The sequence below is a fragment of the Oncorhynchus keta genome, chromosome 12 (assembly GCF_023373465.1).
Source record: "Oncorhynchus keta strain PuntledgeMale-10-30-2019 chromosome 12, Oket_V2, whole genome shotgun sequence".
NCBI lineage: Eukaryota > Metazoa > Chordata > Actinopteri > Salmoniformes > Salmonidae > Oncorhynchus > Oncorhynchus keta.
In genome coordinates, this window is record NC_068432.1 from 47952147 (window position 1) to 47972064 (window position 19918).

Consider the following 19918-nt stretch of genomic DNA (forward strand, 5'->3'; position numbering starts at 1 on the left):
GTTCTGTTTTTTTGTAAATTCTCTCATGTTTCAAGTAATTATCTTTTTGTTTTCTCATGATTTGGTTGGAACTAATTGTGTTGCTGTCCTGGGGCTTTGTGGGGTGTGTTTGAACAGAGCCCCAGGATCAGCTTGCTTAGGGGACTCTTCTCCAGGTTAATTTCTCTGTAGGTGATGGCTTTGTTATGGAATGTTTGGGAATTGCATCCTTTTAGTTGGTTGTAGAATGTGACAGCGCTTTTCTGGATTTTGATAATTAGTGGGTATCGGCCTAACTCCGCTCTGCATGCTAAATTTGGTGGTTTATGCAGTACAATGAGGATATTTCTGCAGAATTTTGCATGGAGTCTATTTTAAGTTGGTGTTTGTCCCATTTTTCTTTTTGAATTCTTCGTTGGTCAACTGACCCAGACCTCACAACCATAAAGGGCAGTGGGTTGTATAACTGATACCAGTATTTTTAGCCAGATCCTAATTGGTATGTCAAATTTCATGTTCCTTTTGATGGCGTAGAAAGCCCTTGTCTCTCAGATCGTTCACAACTAAACTCAGCAAAAAATGAAATGTCCTCTCACTGTCAACTGCTTTTATTTTCAGCAAACTTAACATGTGTAAATATTTGTATGGAAATAAGATTCAATAACTGAGACCTAAATTGAACAAGTTCCACAGACATGGGACTAACATAACTGGAATAATGTGTTCCTGAACAAAGGGGGGTCAAAAGTAAGTCAGTATCTGGTGTGGCCACCAGCTGCATTAAGTACTGCAGTGCATCTCCTCCTCATGAACTGCACCAGATTTGCCAGTTCTTGCTGTGAGATGTTACCCCACTCTTCCACCAAGGTACCTGCAAGTTCCCAGACATTTCTGGGGGGGGAATGGCCCTAGCCCTCATCCTCCAAACCAATTGGTCCCAGATGTGCTCAATGGGATTGAGATCCGGGTTCTTCGCTGGCCATGGCAGAACACTGACATTCCTGTCTTTTAGGAAATCATGCACAGAACAAGCAGTATGTCTGTTGGCGTCATGCTGGAGGATCATGTCAGAAGGAGCCTGCAGGAAGGGTACCACATGAGGGAGAAGGATGTCTTCCCTTTAACACACAGCGTTGAGAATGCCTGAAATGACAGCAAGCTCAGTCCGATGATGCTGTGACACACCGCCCTAGACCATGACGGACCCTCCAAATCGATCCCGCTCCAGAGTACAGGCCTCGGTGTAACACTCATTCCTTGGACGATAAACGCGAATCTGACCATCACCCCTGGTGAGACAAAACCGTGACTCGTCTGTGAAGAGCACTTTTTGCCAGTCTTGTCTGGTCTAGCGACGGTGGGTTTGTGCCCATCGGCCACGTTGTTGCCGGTGATGTCTGGTGAGGACCTGCCTTACAACAGGCCTACAAGCCCTCAGTCCAGCCTCTCTCAGCCTATAGCGGACAGTCTGAGCACTGATGGAGGGATTGTGCGTTCCTGGTGTAACTTGGGCAGTTGTTGTTGCCATCCTGTACCTGTCCCGCAGGTGTGATGTTCAAATGTACCAATCCTGTGCAGGTGTTGTTACACGTGGTCTGCCACTGCGAGGACGATCAGCTGTCCGTCCTGTCTCCCTGTAGCACTGTTTTAGGCGTCTCACAGTACAGACATGGCAATTTCTTGCCCTCACCACATCTGCAGTCCTCATGCCTCCTTGCAGCATGCCTAAGGCACGTTCACGCAGATGAGCAGGGACCCTGGGCATATTTCTTTGGGTGTTTTTCAGAGTCAGTAGAAAGGCCTCTTTAGTGTCTTAAGTTTTCATAACTGTGACCTTAATTCCATACCGTCTGTAAACTGTGTATTAACGACCGTTCCACAGGTGCATGTTCATTAATTGTTTATGATTCTTTGAACAAGCATGGGAAACAGTGTTTAAACCCTTTACAATGAAGATCTGTAAAGTTATTTTGATTTTTACTAATTTTCTTTGAAAGACAGGGTCCTGGAAAAGGGTCGCTTCTTTTTTTGCTGAGTTTTTGAAGTTACCTGTGGCGCTGATGTTTAGGCCGAGATATGTATAGTTTTTTGTGTACTCTCGGGCAACTGTGTCGAGCTGGAATTTGTGTTTGTGTTCCTGGCAACTGGACCTTTTAAGCAACATCATTATTTTTGTATTACTGAGATTTTTCTGTCAGGGCCCAGGTCTGTCAAAATCTGTGCAGAAGATCTAGGTGCTTTTGTAGTCCCTCCCGGGTTGGGGATAGAAGCACCAGATCATCCGCAAAAAGAAGACGTTTGACTTCATATTCTCGTAGGGCCAGGTGCTGCAGACTGTTCTAGTGGCCTCACCAATTTCTTGACATGTTGAAGAGGGTGGGGCTTAAGCTGCATCCCTGTCTCATCCCCCAGCCCGGTGGAAATAAATGTGTTTTTTGCCAATTTTAACCGCACGCACTTGTTTTTTGTGTACATGTCTTGTGTTTTTCCCCCAACTTTCCAAACATTTGTATAGCAGACCCTCTTGCCAAATTGAGTATCAAACCTTTTTGAAATCAACAAAGCATGAGAAGACTTTGCCTTTGTTTTGGTTTGTTTGTTAATTAGGTTGTGCAGGGTGAATACATGGTCTGTCGCACGGTAATTTTGTAAAAAGCCAATATGTTTGCTCAGTACATTGTTTTCACTGAGGAAATGTACAAGTCTGCTGTTAATGTTATAATGCAGAGGATTTTCCCACGGTTGCTGTTGACGCATATCCCACGGTAGTTTTTGGGGTCAAATTGGTCTCCACTTTTGTGGATTGGGGTTATCAGTCCTTGGTTCCAAATATTGGAGAATATGCCAGGGCTGAGGATGATGTTAGAGTTTTAGTATAGCCAATTGGAATATGTGGTCTCTAGATTTGATCATTTAATTTAGGTTACCATCAACACCACGGGCCTTTTTTGTTTTGGAGGGTTTGTATTTTGTCCTGTAGTTTATTCAATGTCATTGGATAATCCAGTGGGTTCTGGTAGTCTTTAATAGTTGATTCTACGATTTGTATTTGATCATGTATATTTTTCAGCTGTTTGTTCTTTGTTATAGAGCCAGAAAGGTTGGAGAAGCGGTTTATCCTTACATCTCCATTTTGGATAGATAACTCTTCGTGGTGTTTGTTTAAATTTAAATTGTTTGTCAATTTTCCTCAGAAGTGGTTAGAGTCTATGGATTCTTCGATTACATTGAGCTGATTTCTGACGTGCCGTTCCATCTTTTTCCATAGTGAATATCTATTATTTTAGTGATTCAACATAGGTCACCCCCTTCTATCACCCCCTTCTATCACCCCCTCTCTCCCTCCCTCCCTCCCTCCCTCCCCCTCCCTCCCTCCCTCCCTCCCTCCCTCCCTCCCTCCCTCCCTCCCTCCCTCCCTCCCTCCCTCCCTCCCTCCCTCCCTCCCTCCCTCCCTCCCTCCAAGTAAGGAGTAATATGCTAACTCCCTCTCTCCTTCCTCCTCCCCTTCTCCCTCTCCCTCTTTCCATCCCCCTCCCCTACTCCCTCCCTCCCTCCTCCTCCCAGTGAGGAGTAATATGCTAACTCTCCCTCCCCTTCTCCCCTCCCTCCCTCCCTCCCCTCCCTCCTCCCAGTGAGGAGTAATATGCTCACTCTCCCTCCCCTCCCCTTCTCCCTTCCTCTTCCCAGTGAGGAGTAATATGCTAACTCTCCCTCCCCTCCCTCCCTCCTCCTCCCAGTGAGGAGTAATATGCTAACTCTCCCTCCCCTACTCCCTCCCTCCCCTCCTCCCAGTGAGGAGTAATATGCTAACTCTCCCTCCCCCTCCCCTTCTCCCTCCCCTCCTCCTCCTTCCAGTGCAAGATGGCACATGGAGACAGCTGTAGGCTCAGCTGTGACCCCTGTTGAAAGCAGAAATCTCACCCAATGGTCAGCCGGGCCATATTAGCCTTGTCAGCCATTATGTGAGCATGACCATGGGAGTCTAATCCTCTACCCAGGCATAAAAACACAAACCCGTATTTACTGTCCAGCATCCACACCACAGACTGTCCCTTTTAGGGCTGTCCTTGGCTAAAACCTCAGTCGACCGAAAGTCGTCTGTTCTTTCGACCAATCGATTGGTCAACATTTTTAAAGCTGTGTTTTTCCATATATAATACATATAATAAAATCAACTATATACAGTAGTGCTTTATTATTACTAATGAAATAAGGCACAAATGACTCAAGGGAGCCAGAGATAACCAGCAGAAAAAAACCTTAACCTGACCCGACTATTTTCCTCCCTCTCCTGCTGGCATTCTGCCATTACTCTCCTGAAGTTGCCGGTAAAAGGCCACACGAGGAGTTGGCAACCTTTTTCATGTGGAATGACCATTTATCTTAACATTTCTACCGATCTGCATGCCAGTTATGGTTTTCATATGCACATTTTACATGACATTTTATAAACCGTGCCAGCACACAAAATGAATACCAGAACCTATTTCAGTCCAAGTCGAGCACTGAGAAGAAGTAATCATGTAGGTCTATTTTATGACATTTCCACTGAATCAGAGCATAGCATTTTCCCTTTCATGCTGAGTTTTTATCGAAAGGGAGAGAGCTGGAAATATTTTTCAAATACATTGAGGAACTATTGTCATTCTCAATGGGTGTAAAAACAGACTTTGTTTGCCTGCTGTTTGAGGTGAAGAAAACATTACTTTGAGAAGCTCGACAGCTCATTAGTGGTGGTGCATTAAGCCAATCAGAAATACTATCAGATCCCCAAATGGGCAAGTTTATAGGTCTACATTTGCATGCAGGCCAGGTGGCCTATAGACCTACTTCTATGTATAATCAGGCCAGGTGGTCTATAGACCTACTTCTATGTATAATCAGGCCAGGTGGTCTATAGACCTACTTCTATGTATAATCAGGCCAGGTGGTCTATAGACCTACTTCTATGTATAATCAGGCCAGGTGGTCTATAGACCTACTTCTATGTATAATCAGGCCAGGTAGCCTATAGGCCTACTTCTATGTATAATCAGGCCAGGTAGCCTATAGGCCTACTTCTATGTATAATCAGGCCAGGTAGCCTATAGGCCTACTTCTATGTATAATCAGGCCAGGTGGTCTATAGACCTACTTCTATGTATAATCAGGTCAGGTGGTCTATAGGCCTACTTCTATGTATAATCAGGCCAGGTGGTCTATAGACCTACTTCTATGTATAATCAGGTCAGGTGGTCTATAGGCCTACTTCTATGTATAATCAGGCCAGGTAGCCTATAGGCCTACTTCTATGTATAATCAGGCCAGGTAGCCTATAGGCCTACTTCTATGTATAATCAGGCCAGGTAGCCTATAGGCCTACTTCTATGTATAATCAGGCCAGGTAGCCTATAGACCTACTTCTATGTATAATCAGGCCAGGTGGTCTATAGGCCTACTTCTATGTATAATCAGGCCAGGTGGCCTATAGGCCTACTTCTATGTATAATCAGGCCAGGTAGCCTATAGGCCTACTTCTATGTATAATCAGGCCAGGTGGTCTATAGACCTACTTCTATGTATAATCAGGCCAGGTGGTCTATAGACCTACTTCTATGTATAATCAGGCCAGGTAGCCTATAGGCCTACTTCTATGTATAATCAGGCCAGGTAGCCTATAGGCCTACTTCTATGTATAATCAGGCCAGGTGGCCTATAGGCCTACTTCTATGTATAATCAGGCCAGGTGGCCTATAGGACTACTTCTATGTATAATCAGGCCAGGTGGCCTATAGACCTACTTCTATGTATAATCAGGCCAGGTAGCCTATAGGCCTACTTCTATGTATAATCAGGCCAGGTGGCCTATAGGACTACTTCTATGTATAATCAGGCCAGGTGGTCTATAGGCCTACTTCTATGTATAATCAGGCCAGGTGGCCTATAGACCTACTTCTATGTATAATCAGGCCAGGTGGCCTATAGGACTACCTCTATGTATAATCAGGCCAGGTGGCCTATAGGACTACCTCTATGTATAATCAGGCCAGGTAGCCTATAGGACTACATCTATGTATAATCAAATAAACCAAAACTTGTTTCTCACAAGTATAGCATAGGTTGTGCACTCTGCAAACAATAAGCCCACAATGAAAACGGGAAGACTGGAATAATAATATTGAATGCATTAAAATAAATACAATCAAATGCAAACAATTCACACAATGAAGTTGTGAAACAATGAATGTGCACAAATTGGCAGGAGAGAGTGCATTCTGGAGAGAGCAGTGCATTCTGGAGAGAGCAGTGCATTCTGGAGAGAGCAGTGCATTCTGGAGAGAGCAGTGCATTCTGGAGAGAGCAGTGCATTCTGGAGAGAGCAGTGCATTCTGGAGAGAGCAGTGCATTCTGGAGAGAGCAGTGCATTCTGGAGAGAGCAGTGCATTCTGGAGAGAGCAGCGCATTCTGGAGAGAGCAGCGCATTCTGGAGAGAGCAGCGCATTCTGGAGAGAGCAGCGCATTCTGGAGAGAGCAGCGCATTCTGGAGAGAGCAGCGCATTCTGGAGAGAGCAGCGCATTCTGGAGAGAGCAGCGCATTCTGGAGAGAGCAGCGCATTCTGGAGAGAGCAGCGCATTCTGGAGAGAGCAGCGCATTCTGGAGAGAGCAGCGCATTCTGGCGAGAGCAGCGCATTCTGGCGAGAGCAGCGCATTCTGGCGAGAGCAGCGCATTCTGGCGAGAGCAGCGCATTTTGCATCAGATGTCGTCTGCATTGGCCGTGCAGCATTTACGGTGATACGTCCTCAGCAGAAGTCAGGGCATTCACACTTCTTGTGCTTCATGGAGCAGTGCAGAGCTGTTGTCAAGGAAGTGAGTTTGTGTTTTCTACAGGATGTACCGCCCCCACTTACGGTCAACCAATCATGTCAATGAGGAGCTATTCAGAACCCCCTGCATTGGGAGGCGCGTGGCAATTACGTGACACTCTCCATATAGAGCCTCCGACCACATTTTCAGATCAATCATAAATTGACTTTTAGTCTAGGCCTCCGCAATGTATTAATTCACTGAGATGGGCGCATATATATATATATATGTGTGTGTGTGTGTGTGTGTGTGTGTGTGCGTGTGTGTGTGTGTGTGTGTGTTACTGCTTGAATAAAACAATCTCGGTCGGCCAACAGCCTAACGACCAAAGAATCAACCAGTTGACTAATTGGGGTCAGCCCTAGTCCCTTTTAGATAAGATGTTTTCCTGTGTAGCGTCACACCTGAACAGTGATTGAGTGAAGCGGAAGCAGAGGTATCAATAGTAAACCCTTATGTTCCATCCAGAAACTGTCCGTTTGATAATATCTCAGACACAACTTGTGCTGTCGTGTGTGTACCTGTATTAGTGCTGCCACACCTGACCAGTGAGCGAATAGAGCAAGTGCTATCCATGGCGATGGCATAATTTTACTAGCCCTCTACTGTAGGCTAGATATTATGGACGATATGCCAAAAGTATGGAGTGACCTTTTTAGGGTTTTGAAATACTTTTAGCTGTTTTAAGACTCATCTTGTTATCTGTACCTTAAGCAAGCAGTAAATAAACCAAAACATTCAGGAAGGGATTGTTGAATCCTACTGTAAATGAGTTACTGATAGGTGTACAATGTTTTAGATTCCCATTTGAGTTCTGTTTCTTATGTCCCTTCTCCTCTCATCAGTTCCAATAACACAGACACAGGAGAGATGTGTTGTGACCTGTCTGTGTGCTCTACTAAGACCTGGCTTCAATACTATGTTATATGATTGCAAATGATTTGTCTGTTCTTAATTGAGCTTGCCTGGCTTAATGGAATAGTCCCAAAACTGTAAGCCCCGCCCATCTGGCGCTCCAAGCAGGCTAGAGCAAACGTTGACCATTTAAAAATATATATATATATTTGAACCCAGGTTTGACTCTCTCTGTGACTGGTAACTTTTCCTCATAAAATGGCAGTTATTTAAACCAGAGAGGTAGCCTAGATGTCTACTGCCCAGCTAGCTACTGTTCTGTACTTGTGTTCTGTCTGGCTAAAGGTCAGTGGAAAGTCCAGTGTGTCGACTGGCTCAGTATTAAGTTAAAAAAGGACCAGCGGTTTCTATCATTGCTTTTTAAGTAAAGGTTTTCCAGTGGCTTAACCACAACCTTTTTGCAGTGATATTAATTTCCCATTTCCTCACCTTTTTGACATTCTGTATATAACCCTTGACATGAAGTCTCCGTTGGCTAGGGCTATTTGAACACACCTACAGAATCCCAGAGGCAAACATTGAACAGTTTCTTAACTCCAATCGCATAAACACCTAATTCCTTCCCATTACACCTAATTCCTTCCCATTACACCTAATTCCTTCCCATTACACCCAATTCCTTCCCATTACACCTAATTCCTTCCCATTACACCTAATTCCTTCCCATTACACCTAATTCCTTCCCATTACACCTAATTCCTTCCCATTACACCTAATTCCTTCCCATTACACCTAATTCCTTCCCATTACACCTAATTATTTCCCATTACACCTACTTCCTTTCTAATTCCTTCCTATTACACCTAATTCCTTCCCTACTACACCTAATTCCTTCCCATTACACCTACTTCCTTTCTACTTCCTTCCCATTACACCTACTTCCTTTCTAATTCCTTCCCATTACACCTAATTCTTTCCCATTACACCTACTTCCTTCCCATTACACCTAATTCCTTCCCATTACACCTAATTCCTTCCCATTACACCTACTTCCTTCCCATTACACCTACTTCCTTCCCATTACACCTACTTCCTTCCCATTACACCTACTTCCTTCCCATTACACCTAATTCCTTCCCTACTACACCTAATTCCTTCCTTATTCCTTCCTACATGCTCATTCAGCCTGTGGCTCTAGCTACTAGCTCTCTGCTTCTCCCTCTCTGTTTGTCTAAACCAGTTGTATCCCACTACACAGGCTCTGTTGGCCTCTGACCGTTCCAAGAATGGGCTTTTCAACCTCGGACAGGTAATCTTGGTCTGGTGTGACTACAGTACCGCTCAATCACCTGACCAGTCAATTACTCTCACCTTTGACCTCTGACCTTTTCCTCTTGGCAATAATAATGATGGTGGTGGTTAGAATGACTACTTCATGTGGCTGGCACAACCTTTGGCTACCTCTCCTCTCCTCCTGTCTCTCGATCCCTCGCTCTCGTCTGGTGGTGGTGGTGGTTGTTGTTCCTCTCGCTGGGTCATGGGATCTTCCCCCTCTGTCTAAAGTGATAGTACCTCTACCTACATGACCTACCACCCCAGTGACATCAGCGCTCCCCTGACCTCTCCTCTCAGTGCACCTGCTTCTCACCACGCCTGTGACAACCTGTGTTAATAAACTGATTCTATTGCACAGCTATAGCAGCAACAGTAATATGGAGTGTAATTCCCCCTCATTGCTGTGGTCGGTTCTTCCTTGCCTTCAAGCCCTGCTGCTGGAAATGGAGTCAGTTGGCATTCTTCACAGTTGTCAGAGTATTCATCTCCATTTTGACTGACAATTATTGTACTCTCTTTCTTCTGCAGACGAGGGACGATTTCCTGGGACAGGTCGATGTGCCTCTCAATCATTTACCGGTGAGTGTGTTGTCTGTGTACGACGTGTGTGTGTGTGTGTGTGTGTTTATCTTCTGGTCAGTGTGTGCTCATATTGTTTGCGTTTTAGAGTGCTCTACTGGTTTTTAACAGTATGTTTGTTCTGCCTAGTGAACTCTGAAGGTTGTGAGGGCATAGGGGAGGGGGAAGAGTTTAGCAAGCTCTCTTGAGCAACCTGTTGTCGTAGGCTTTTTAAGTAGCAACAACACTGGAGAGTGAGAGCGACTAGCCCCCTGTTAGGAGTGGAAATAAACCCGGTAGGAATGTAAACAACAGGGCCAGTACAGTCTGAGGAGAGGAGGGTTACCCAGGCCTGAAGCTGACGGAAAAACAAACCGTGCATCCCCTGATGGTGGTAAGACACAATAACAAACACAGTTGTAGTCCTAAAATTAATGCCGGATTCAACTAGTATATTAATCAAGTTTTAAGCAGGTTCATTGTTTTATGAAAGGAACATGATCGATCTTCTAAATAATAATCGGGACAACTATGGACTGATCTCACTGGCAGTTCAGAGTGCAGTGCTGCTAATGATTAAATTACCCTTTGTCAAATAATCTTTAGTTCTGCTCATAAATGATTCATTGTCAAAGAATGTTTGGCTCTTGATTGAGTGGCTGAGCAGTCAAGCCAGTCAAATATCTTGACCCTAAAGCAGTGCAGTAGTGATTCTAAGAGTGGTGAAACTAAAAGCCTATTTGCATAGGTGGTAAGGTTAATGATTAATCATGACGCACCACCTACTGTTGTCCCTATGGTGGAGGAATTAACATGAGATCAATTCTGATGTAACCCTGTGGTTCTTCTGGATGGACACAGAGACCTGGGTCATGTTCATTAGTTTCAAAACGTTTTGCGACTGTATGCCAATGGGTGTTTATTATAGGGCAAAGACAATACCAATATCACGATACCCGTTAGTATCGTGGCAAGGAAACAAAACACAAAGCGAAATATAACTTTATTTAGGAAAACAGCTCTAATGTTGGAAACAAACATCCATTATGTTGTCAAACAGTCACATTTCTTTATTTTCCGAGCTGTAGCACACAATATTTTACCCACAGCTGGTTTTTAAAGGACCCACAAGTTTGGTCTGCTTCATGTTTTCATTTTTTTGCCATGTAAAAAAATATCACAATACTGGTATCGTCACAGCCCTAGTTATTGGACAAGTTCACATAAGTCCCTCAGTATCACTCTTTTCTGAGCATATTCTTCTTCCCTTTGGTACCTACTGAACATAACCCTGATCACAGTCAGTCAGCCAGTCAGGTGTCATACTGCCCCTGTGTGTCTATTCTCTGTGGACCTATACGTCTTAGTCACGCTGGGTGGGTGTAGTCTTACTCACTGTGTCTTTGTGGCCTTTTTTGTTGAAGTATTCATGAGTCATGGTGATTCACCTCTGAAAACTCTGACAGTGTAGAGGCTCTGGCTCCTTGGGGTAGTCACTGATGAGTGCTGCCTTCACTGTCTAGCTACTAGCCCTGAGTGATCTGCTGTTACCATGTTAACTTGGGTTAGTCACTGACTGGTGCTGCCTTCACTGTCTAGCTACTAGCCCTGAGTGATCTGCTGTTACCATGTTAACTTGGGTTAGTCACTGACTGGTGCTGCCTTCACTGTCTAGCTACTAGCCCTGAGTGATCTGCTGTTACCATGTTAACTTGGGTTAGTCACTGACTGGTGCTGCCTTCACTGTCTAGCTACTAGCCCTGAGTGATCTGCTGTTACCATGTTAACTTGGGGTGATCTGCTGTCACTGACTGGTGCTGCCTTCACTGTCTAGCTACTAGCCCTGAGTGATCTGCTGTTAACATGTTAACTTGGGGGTAGTCACTGACTGGTGCTGCCTTCACTGTCTAGCTACTAGCCCTGAGTGATCTGCTGTTAACATGTTAACTTGGGGGTAGTCACTGACTGGTGCTGCCTTCACTGTCTAGCTACTAGCCCTGAGTGATCTGCTGTTAACATGTTAACTTGGGGGTAGTCACTGACTGGTGCTGCCTGAGTGATTCACTGTTCTAGCTACTTCAGCCCTGAGTGATCTGCTGTTAACATGTTAACTTGGGGGTAGTCACTGACTGGTGCTGCCTTCACTGTCTAGCTACTAGCCCTGAGTGATCTGCTGTTACCATGTTAACTTGGGGGTAGTCACTGACTGGTGCTGCCTTCACTGTCTAGCTACTAGCCCTGAGTGATCTGCTGTTACCATGTTAACTTGGGGGTAGTCACTGACTGGTGCTGCCTTCACTGTCTAGCTACTAGCCCTGAGTGATCTGCTGTTAACATGTTAACTTGGGTTAGTCACTGACTGGTGCTGCCTTCACTGTCTAGCTACTAGCCCTGAGTGATCTGCTGTTACCATGTTAACTTGGGGTAGTCACTGACTGGTGCTGCCTTCACTGTCTAGCTACTAGCCCTGAGTGATCTGCTGTTACCATGTTAACTTGGGGGTAGTCACTGACTGGTGCTGCCTTCACTGTCTAGCTACTAGCCCTGAGTGATCTGCTGTTAACATGTTAACTTGGGGGTAGTCACTGACTGGTGCTGCCTTCACTGTCTAGCTACTAGCCCTGAGTGATCTGCTGTTACCATGTTAACTTGGGGGTAGTCACTGACTGGTGCTGCCTTCACTGTCTAGCTACTAGCCCTGAGTGATCTGCTGTTACCATGTTAACTTGAGGTAGTCACTGATGAGTGCTGCCTTCACTGTCTAGCTACTAGCCCTGAGTGATCTGCTGTTAACATGTTAACTTGGGGGTAGTCACTGACTGGTGCTGCCTTCACTGTCTAGCTACTAGCCCTGAGTGATCTGCTGTTAACATGTTAACTTGGGTTAGTCACTGACTGGTGCTGCCTTCACTGTCTAGCTACTAGCCCTGAGTGATCTGCTGTTACCATGTTAACTTGGGTTAGTCACTGACTGGTGCTGCCTTCACTGTCTAGCTACTAGCCCTGAGTGATCTGCTGTTACCATGTTAACTTGAGGTAGTCACTGATGAGTGCTGCCTTCACTCCGGGCTAGTAGCTATTAGTGATTGGGTGGGGGGGGGGTGATAGTGTCATATCGGGATATCATCTTTGCCAATATATTGTATCGTTTTGATAATATCGCAATATTAGACTAGACTGAAATCCAAATCCATAATAGCTTGTTCTCCAGCTTATTTTCTAAATAGGGAGACAATTTGTTTTCAGCACTTTTATTGACTGATCAAAAGGCGTTCTCATGGTGCTGTCTTGGTGAGCAATATGTTTGAAACATCGATTTGCAATAAAATCATAGTATCGAATAGCAATACATATTGCTTATGCTTACACCTATCCAGTCCTCGTATCACTTACCCCTATCCAGCCCTCATATCACTTACACCTATCCAGCCCTCATATCACTTAGTGGTCCTTCTGTAGCACAGTTGGTAGAGCATGGCGCTTGTAACGCCAGGGTAGTGGGTTCGATTCCCGGGACCACCCATACGTAGAATGTATGCACACATGACTGTAAGTCGCTTTGGATAAAAGCGTCTGCTAAATGGCATATATTTATTATATTATTACTTACACCTATCCAGCCCTCATATCACTTACACCTATCCAGCCCTCATATCACTTACACCTATCCAGCCCTCATATCACTTACACCTATCCAGCCCTCGTATCACTTACACCTATCCAGCCCTCGTATCACTTACACCTATCCAGCCCTCGTATCACTTACACCTATCCAGCCCTCATATCACTTACACCTATCCAGCCCTCGTATCACTTACACCTATCCAGCCCTCATATCACTTACCCCTATCCAGCCCTCATATCACTTACCCCTATCCAGCCCTCATATCACTTACCCCTATCCAGCCCTCATATCACTTACACCTATCCAGTCCTCATATCACTTACCCCTATCCAGCCCTCATATCACTTACACCTATCCAGTCCTCATATCACTTACCCCTATCCAGCCCTCATATCACTTACCCCTATCCAGCCCTCATATCACTTACACCTATCCAGCCCTCATATCACTTACACCTATCCATATCACTTACACCTATCCATATCACTTACATCTATCCATATCACTTACACCTATCCAGCCCTCATATCACTTACACCTATCCAGCCCTCATATCACTTACACCTATCCAGCCCTCATATCACTTACACCTATCCAGCCCTCATATCACTTACACCTATCCAGCCCTCATATCACTTACACCTATCCATATCACTTACACCTATCCAGCCCTCATATCACTTACACCTATCCAGCCCTCATATCACTTACATCTATCCAGTCCTCATATCACTTACACCTATCCATATCACTTACACCTATCCAGTCCTCATATCACTTACACCTATCCATATCACTTACACCTATCCATATCACTTACACCTATCATATCACTTACACCTATCCATATCACTTACACCTATCCATATCACTTACACCTATCATATCACTTACACCTATCCATATCACTTACACCTATCATATCACTTACACCTATCATATCACTTACACCTATCATATCACTTACACCTATCCATATCACTTACACCTATCCATATCACTTACACCTATCCAGTCCTCATATCACTTACACCTATCCATATCACTTACACCTATCCAGTCCTCATATCACTTACACCTATCCATATCACTTACACCTATCCAGTCCTCATATCACTTACACCTATCCAGTCCTCATATCACTTACACCTATGCATATCACTTACACCTATCATATCACTTACACCTATCCATATCACTTACACCTATCCATATCACTTACACCTATCCAGTCCTCATATCACTTACACCTATCCATATCACTTACACCTATCCAGTCCTCATATCACTTACACCTATCCATATCACTTACACCTATCCAGTCCTCATATCACTTACACCTATCCAGTCCTCATATCACTTACACCTATCCATATCACTTACACCTAGCATATCACTTACACCTATCATATCACTTACACCTATCCATATCACTTACACCTATCCATATCACTTACACCTATCCATATCGCTTACACCTATCCATATCGCTTACACCTATCCATATCGCTTACACCTATCCATATCGCTTACACCTATCCATATCACTTACACCTATCATATCACTTACACCTATCCATATCACTTACACCTATCCATATCACTTACACCTATCCAGTCCTCATATCACTTACACCTATCCATATCACTTACACCTATCCAGTCCTCATATCACTTACACCTATCCATATCACTTACACCTATCCAGTCCTCATATCACTTACACCTATCCAGTCCTCTCAGATCGACACAAGTATCTTGTCTTAGAGTTTATTTGGGATTCAACGTCTCTCTACAAACCCCCAACACACCAGACTTTAAGACTACAGGGTTCGAGTTTCATAGCTGCTTAAACCCCAGCCAGTACTGACTGGTCTGTCGGTCCACTTTACCTCTGAGTTTATCACACAAGGCTGTTCGTTAACTATGAAACAGGAGAGGGTCTACTCTGCATTCATACACACACACACACACACACACACACACACACACACACACACACACACACACACACACACACACACACACACACACACACACACACACACACACACACACACACACACACACACGTACACGTATACATACACACACACACATATACATACACACACATACATACATACACACACATACATACATACACACACATATACATACATACACACACACATACATACATACACACACACACATACATATACATACACACACATACATATACATACATACACACATACACATACATACATACACACACACACACACACACACACACACACACACACACACACACACACACACACACACACACACACACACACACACACACACACACACACACACACACACACACACACACACACACACACACACACACACACACACACACACACACACACACACACACACACACACACACACACACACACACACACAAAAGGCTGTTAACTAAGAAACGGGAGACCTTCGTTAACCTCTTGCTCCTACCTGGCACGCAGGCGTCCCATCTAGACATCTGGAAATGCAAATGCGCTACGCTAAATGCTAATAGTACTAGTTAAAACTCAAACGTTCATTAAAATACACATGCAGGGTATTGAATTAAAGCTACACTCGTTGTGAATCCAGGCAACAAGTCAGATTTTTAAAATGCTTTTCGGCGAAAGCATGAGAAGCTATTATCTGATAGCATGTAACACCCCAAAAGACCCGCAGCGGACGTAAACAAAATAATTAGCATCGTCGGCGCTACACAAAGCGCACAAATAAAATATAAAACATTCATTACCTTTGACCATCTTCTTTGTTCCCATAATCACTATTGGGTCTTTTTTTCGATTAAATCGGTCCATATATAGCCTAGATATCGATCTATGAAGACTGTGTGAAAAACTAAAAAAAATAGCGTCTTGTAACGTCATTTTTTTAAATTAAAAAAGTCGACGATAAACTTTCACAAAACACTTCGAAATACTTTTGTAATGCAACTTTAGGTATTAGTAAACGTTAATAAGGGATCAAATTGATCACGAGGCGATGTATATTCTATATGGGGTACGTCTGGAAATAATGTCCGGGTAAATCTCAACCAAAATATCCGGTCCGAGACCTGAAGAAATCGTCTGTCTCTTCTTCGTTTGACCAAGAAACAAAGCCTAGGCAAATGACAAGACTGTTGACATCGTGTGGAAGCTGTAGGAATTGCAATCTCGGCTCCAGGTAATTTGCTTTCCCATAGACAATTCATGCAAGTGGCGCATTGATATATTTTCCAATTTTCAGTGATCAGATTTTCCTGCGCTTTTCGATGAAACACACATTCTGTTATAGTCACAGCCGTGATTTAACCAGTTTTATAAACGTCTGAGTGTTTTCTATCCACACATACTAATCATATGCATATACTATATTCCTGGCATGAGCAGCAGGGCGCTGAAATGTTGCGCGATTTTTAACAGAATGTTCGAAAAAGTAGGGGGTAGGAGGAGTAACAGGTTAATCATTTCAACAGGACCGTTACCAAAGGTTTATCTTCATGTGATGTAATGACAGTGTGTGGCTTTTTATTTCTTAGCTCCAACATGATGTGTTTATGTTTTCATGTACTGCATGTAAATCAGACCTGGGAGAAATACTTCATCTGGAAAATCCTCTCAAATATTTGCTGTGCACTTGATTCAGGCTAGTTTAACTAGTGTGCTTGGTGGACAGATTGTACCGGTCATGCATATCACATGTAATTTGGCTCCGGTCTGACAATGTGTTTATGTGAGATGGTCAGTGTGGTTTTTCTATTTTATAGCTACATGTCTGTATACTTGGCTTGCTTTTCGGTGTCTAGGCCGGGTTACTGTTAGGCACTTTGACAACCGCTAATATAAAAAGGGATTTGAAATACATTTGATCGATTGATTGATGTGTCTTTGTGTTGTAGACCGAGGACCCTACGATGGAGCGGCCGTACACGTTTAAAGATTTCCTCCTACGGCCACGAAGGTCAGTTCCCGACTACCGACGAAGGTGACAGGGAACTACACACACGCATTGACACACACACTCAAGTTACCCACAAACCATGTCCACCTGTTGTTGCTAATCCAAAGCAGATTCACGATTAGATATCACTGGAACTACAGGCTTATGTCATTATGGTATTTGGTTTAAAGTAACTGTACTGTAATCATTGTTAGCTCAGACTGTTGTCATTCCACCTCCTCTGGTTTCTGTTGAATTCCAAATATCGTTCTAATTCTAGACATGAACTTAAATAGCATTGTTAAAATATTCCCCATGTATTGTTTATGGGGTGCTAACAGGGCTTCCATAGAATGTTGTAGTGTCATTTTAAATGCATCATCGCCCAACTCTCTGAAATTCATGGCTCTGGGGAAAAACATCTGTTTCTACCTCTGGTTTATTTTGAATAACTCCCAACTAACTGCCATTTTGGTGTCCTCTTCTGTCTCCAGCCACAAGTCCCGCGTGAAGGGTTATCTACGGCTTAAGATGGCCTACCTGCCGAAGACTGGAAGTCCGGAGGAAGAGACCACTGAAGGGATTACCAGGGAGGAGGCAGAGGTAAGAAGACAGGCACAAGCGCACAGCTTTTTTTTAACGTGAAATGTCAGGACTTTTTGGGGAGTAAAAATGTGTTTTCCCTAGGCCTAACCTTAACCCCAAAACCCCTAACCTTAACCCCAAACCCTAAACCTAACCGTTAAGCTTAAAATAGTGTTTTAACAAATTCAGTACAGTCCTGATTTTTTTGAAAATAATATAATTTTCCTACATACAGTGCATTCGGAAAGTATTCAGACCCCTCAACTTTTTCCACAATGTTGTTACGTTACAGCCTTATTCTAAAATGGATTGAATACTTTCCCCCCCTCATCAATCTACATACACACAATACCCCATAATGACATCACAATACCCCATAATGACAAAGCAAAAACAGTTTTTTTAAAGATTTTTTTTCTTCACATTTATGATAAAATGTAAAAAAGAGCTGAAATATCACATTTACAAAAGTATTCAGACCCTTTACTTTGTTGAAGCACCTCTGGGAGCGATTACAGCCTGGAGTCTTCTTGGGTATGATTCTACAAGCTTGGCACACCTGTATTTGGGGAGTTTCTCCCATTCTTCTCTGCTGATCCTCTCAAGCTCATGTCAGGTTGGAAGGGAAGCACAGCTATTTTCAGATCTCTCCAGAGATGTTCAATCGGGTTCAAGTCCGGGCTCTGGCTGGGCCACTCTAGGACATTCAGAGACTTTTCCCGAAGTCGCTCCTGCGTTGTCTGGGCTGTGTGCTGTTGGAAGAGGAACCTTCACCCCAGTCTGAGGTCCTGATCATCAAGGATCTCTGTACTTTTCTCCATTCTTCTTTCCCTCAATCCTGACTAGTCTCCCAGTCTAGTCTCCCAACAAGCTTCATCAGAGGGATGGTGCCAGGTTTCTTCCAGATGTAATGCTTGGCATTCAAGACAAATAGTTCAATCTTGGTTTTATCAGACAGAGATCATTTTGTTTATCATGGTCTGATAGTCTTTACGTGCCTTTTGGCAAACTCCAAGCTGGCTGTCATGTGCCTTTTTACTGAGTAGAGGCTTCCGTCTGGCCACTCTACCATAAAGGCCTGATTGGTGGAGTGCTGCAGAGATGGTTGTCCTTCTGGAATGTTCTCCCATCTCCACAGAGGATCTCTGGTGCTCTGTCAGAGTGACCAGCAGGTTCTTGGTCACCTCCCTGACCAAGGCCCTTCTCCCCTTGATTACTCAGTAAAGGACACCAATAATAAGAAGGGACTTCCTTGGGCCAAGAAACACAAGCAATGTACATTACACCAGTGGAAATCAGTCCTTTGGTCTGATGAGTAGAAATGTTAGATTTTTGATTCCAACCGTGTCTTTGTGAGATGCAGAGAAGGTGAATGGATCATCTTTGCATGTGCGGTTCCCACTGTGAAGCATGGAGGAGGAGGTGTGGGGTTGCTTTGCTGGTGACAGGTGAATTCAAGGCACACTTTACCGACATAGCTACCACAGCATTCTGCAGCGATACGCCATCCCATTTGGTTTGCGCTTAGTGGGGCTAAACTTTGTTTTTCAACAGAAAAATGACCCAACACACCTCCAGGCTGTGTAAGGGCTATTTGACCAAGGAAAGTGAAGGAGGTGCAGCATCAGATGACCTGGCCTCCACAATCACCTGACATCAACCCAGTTGAGATGGTTTGGGATTATTTGGATCGCAAAGTGAAGGAAAAGCAGCCAACAAGTGCTCAGCATGTGTAGGAACTTCTTCAAGACGGTTGGAAAAGCATTCCAAGTGAAGCTGGTTAAGAGAATGCCAAGAGTGTGCAAAGCTGTCATCAAAGCAAAGGGTGGCTACTTTGAAGAATCTCAAGTATAAATATATATATATATTTTTTTTTGTTTAACACTTCTTTGGTTACTACATGACTCCATATGTGCTATTTCATAGTTTTGATATATTCACTATTATTCTCCAATGTAGCCCTTGAATCAGTAGGTGTGTCCAAGCTTTTGAGTGGTACTGTATATACATGCATACAGTTGTGGAGGTGGAGTAACAAAAGTCTGTTACTGCCAACAGGGAGTCTGGAGAAAACGTCTAGTCTGTTCTGGTCTGGCCTCTCTTTCTGGAAACACCATTCACTCGCTCACTCACTTCCCCACTTCCTTTCATTTTCAAA

At 43.9% G+C, this 19918-nt stretch overlaps 1 protein-coding gene across 4 annotated transcripts in view; it reads left to right on the forward strand.

Annotated features, from left to right (window-relative positions):
- nedd4l (NEDD4 like E3 ubiquitin protein ligase) overlaps nucleotides 1-19918 on the forward strand; it is a 123080-nt gene that overhangs the window by 44998 nt on the left and 58164 nt on the right. For 2 of the 4 annotated variants that reach the window (XM_052458533.1, XM_052458532.1), the window contains 3 exons: nucleotides 9543-9593; nucleotides 17135-17196; nucleotides 17670-17778. In XM_052458533.1, the coding sequence (XP_052314493.1) occupies nucleotides 9543-9593; nucleotides 17135-17196; nucleotides 17670-17778 (222 nt within the window). Of the gene's footprint in view, nucleotides 1-9542; nucleotides 9594-17134; nucleotides 17221-17669; nucleotides 17779-19918 lie in introns of all 4 variants that reach the window. The other 2 variants (XM_052458531.1, XM_052458530.1) reach the window with 1 other exon arrangement.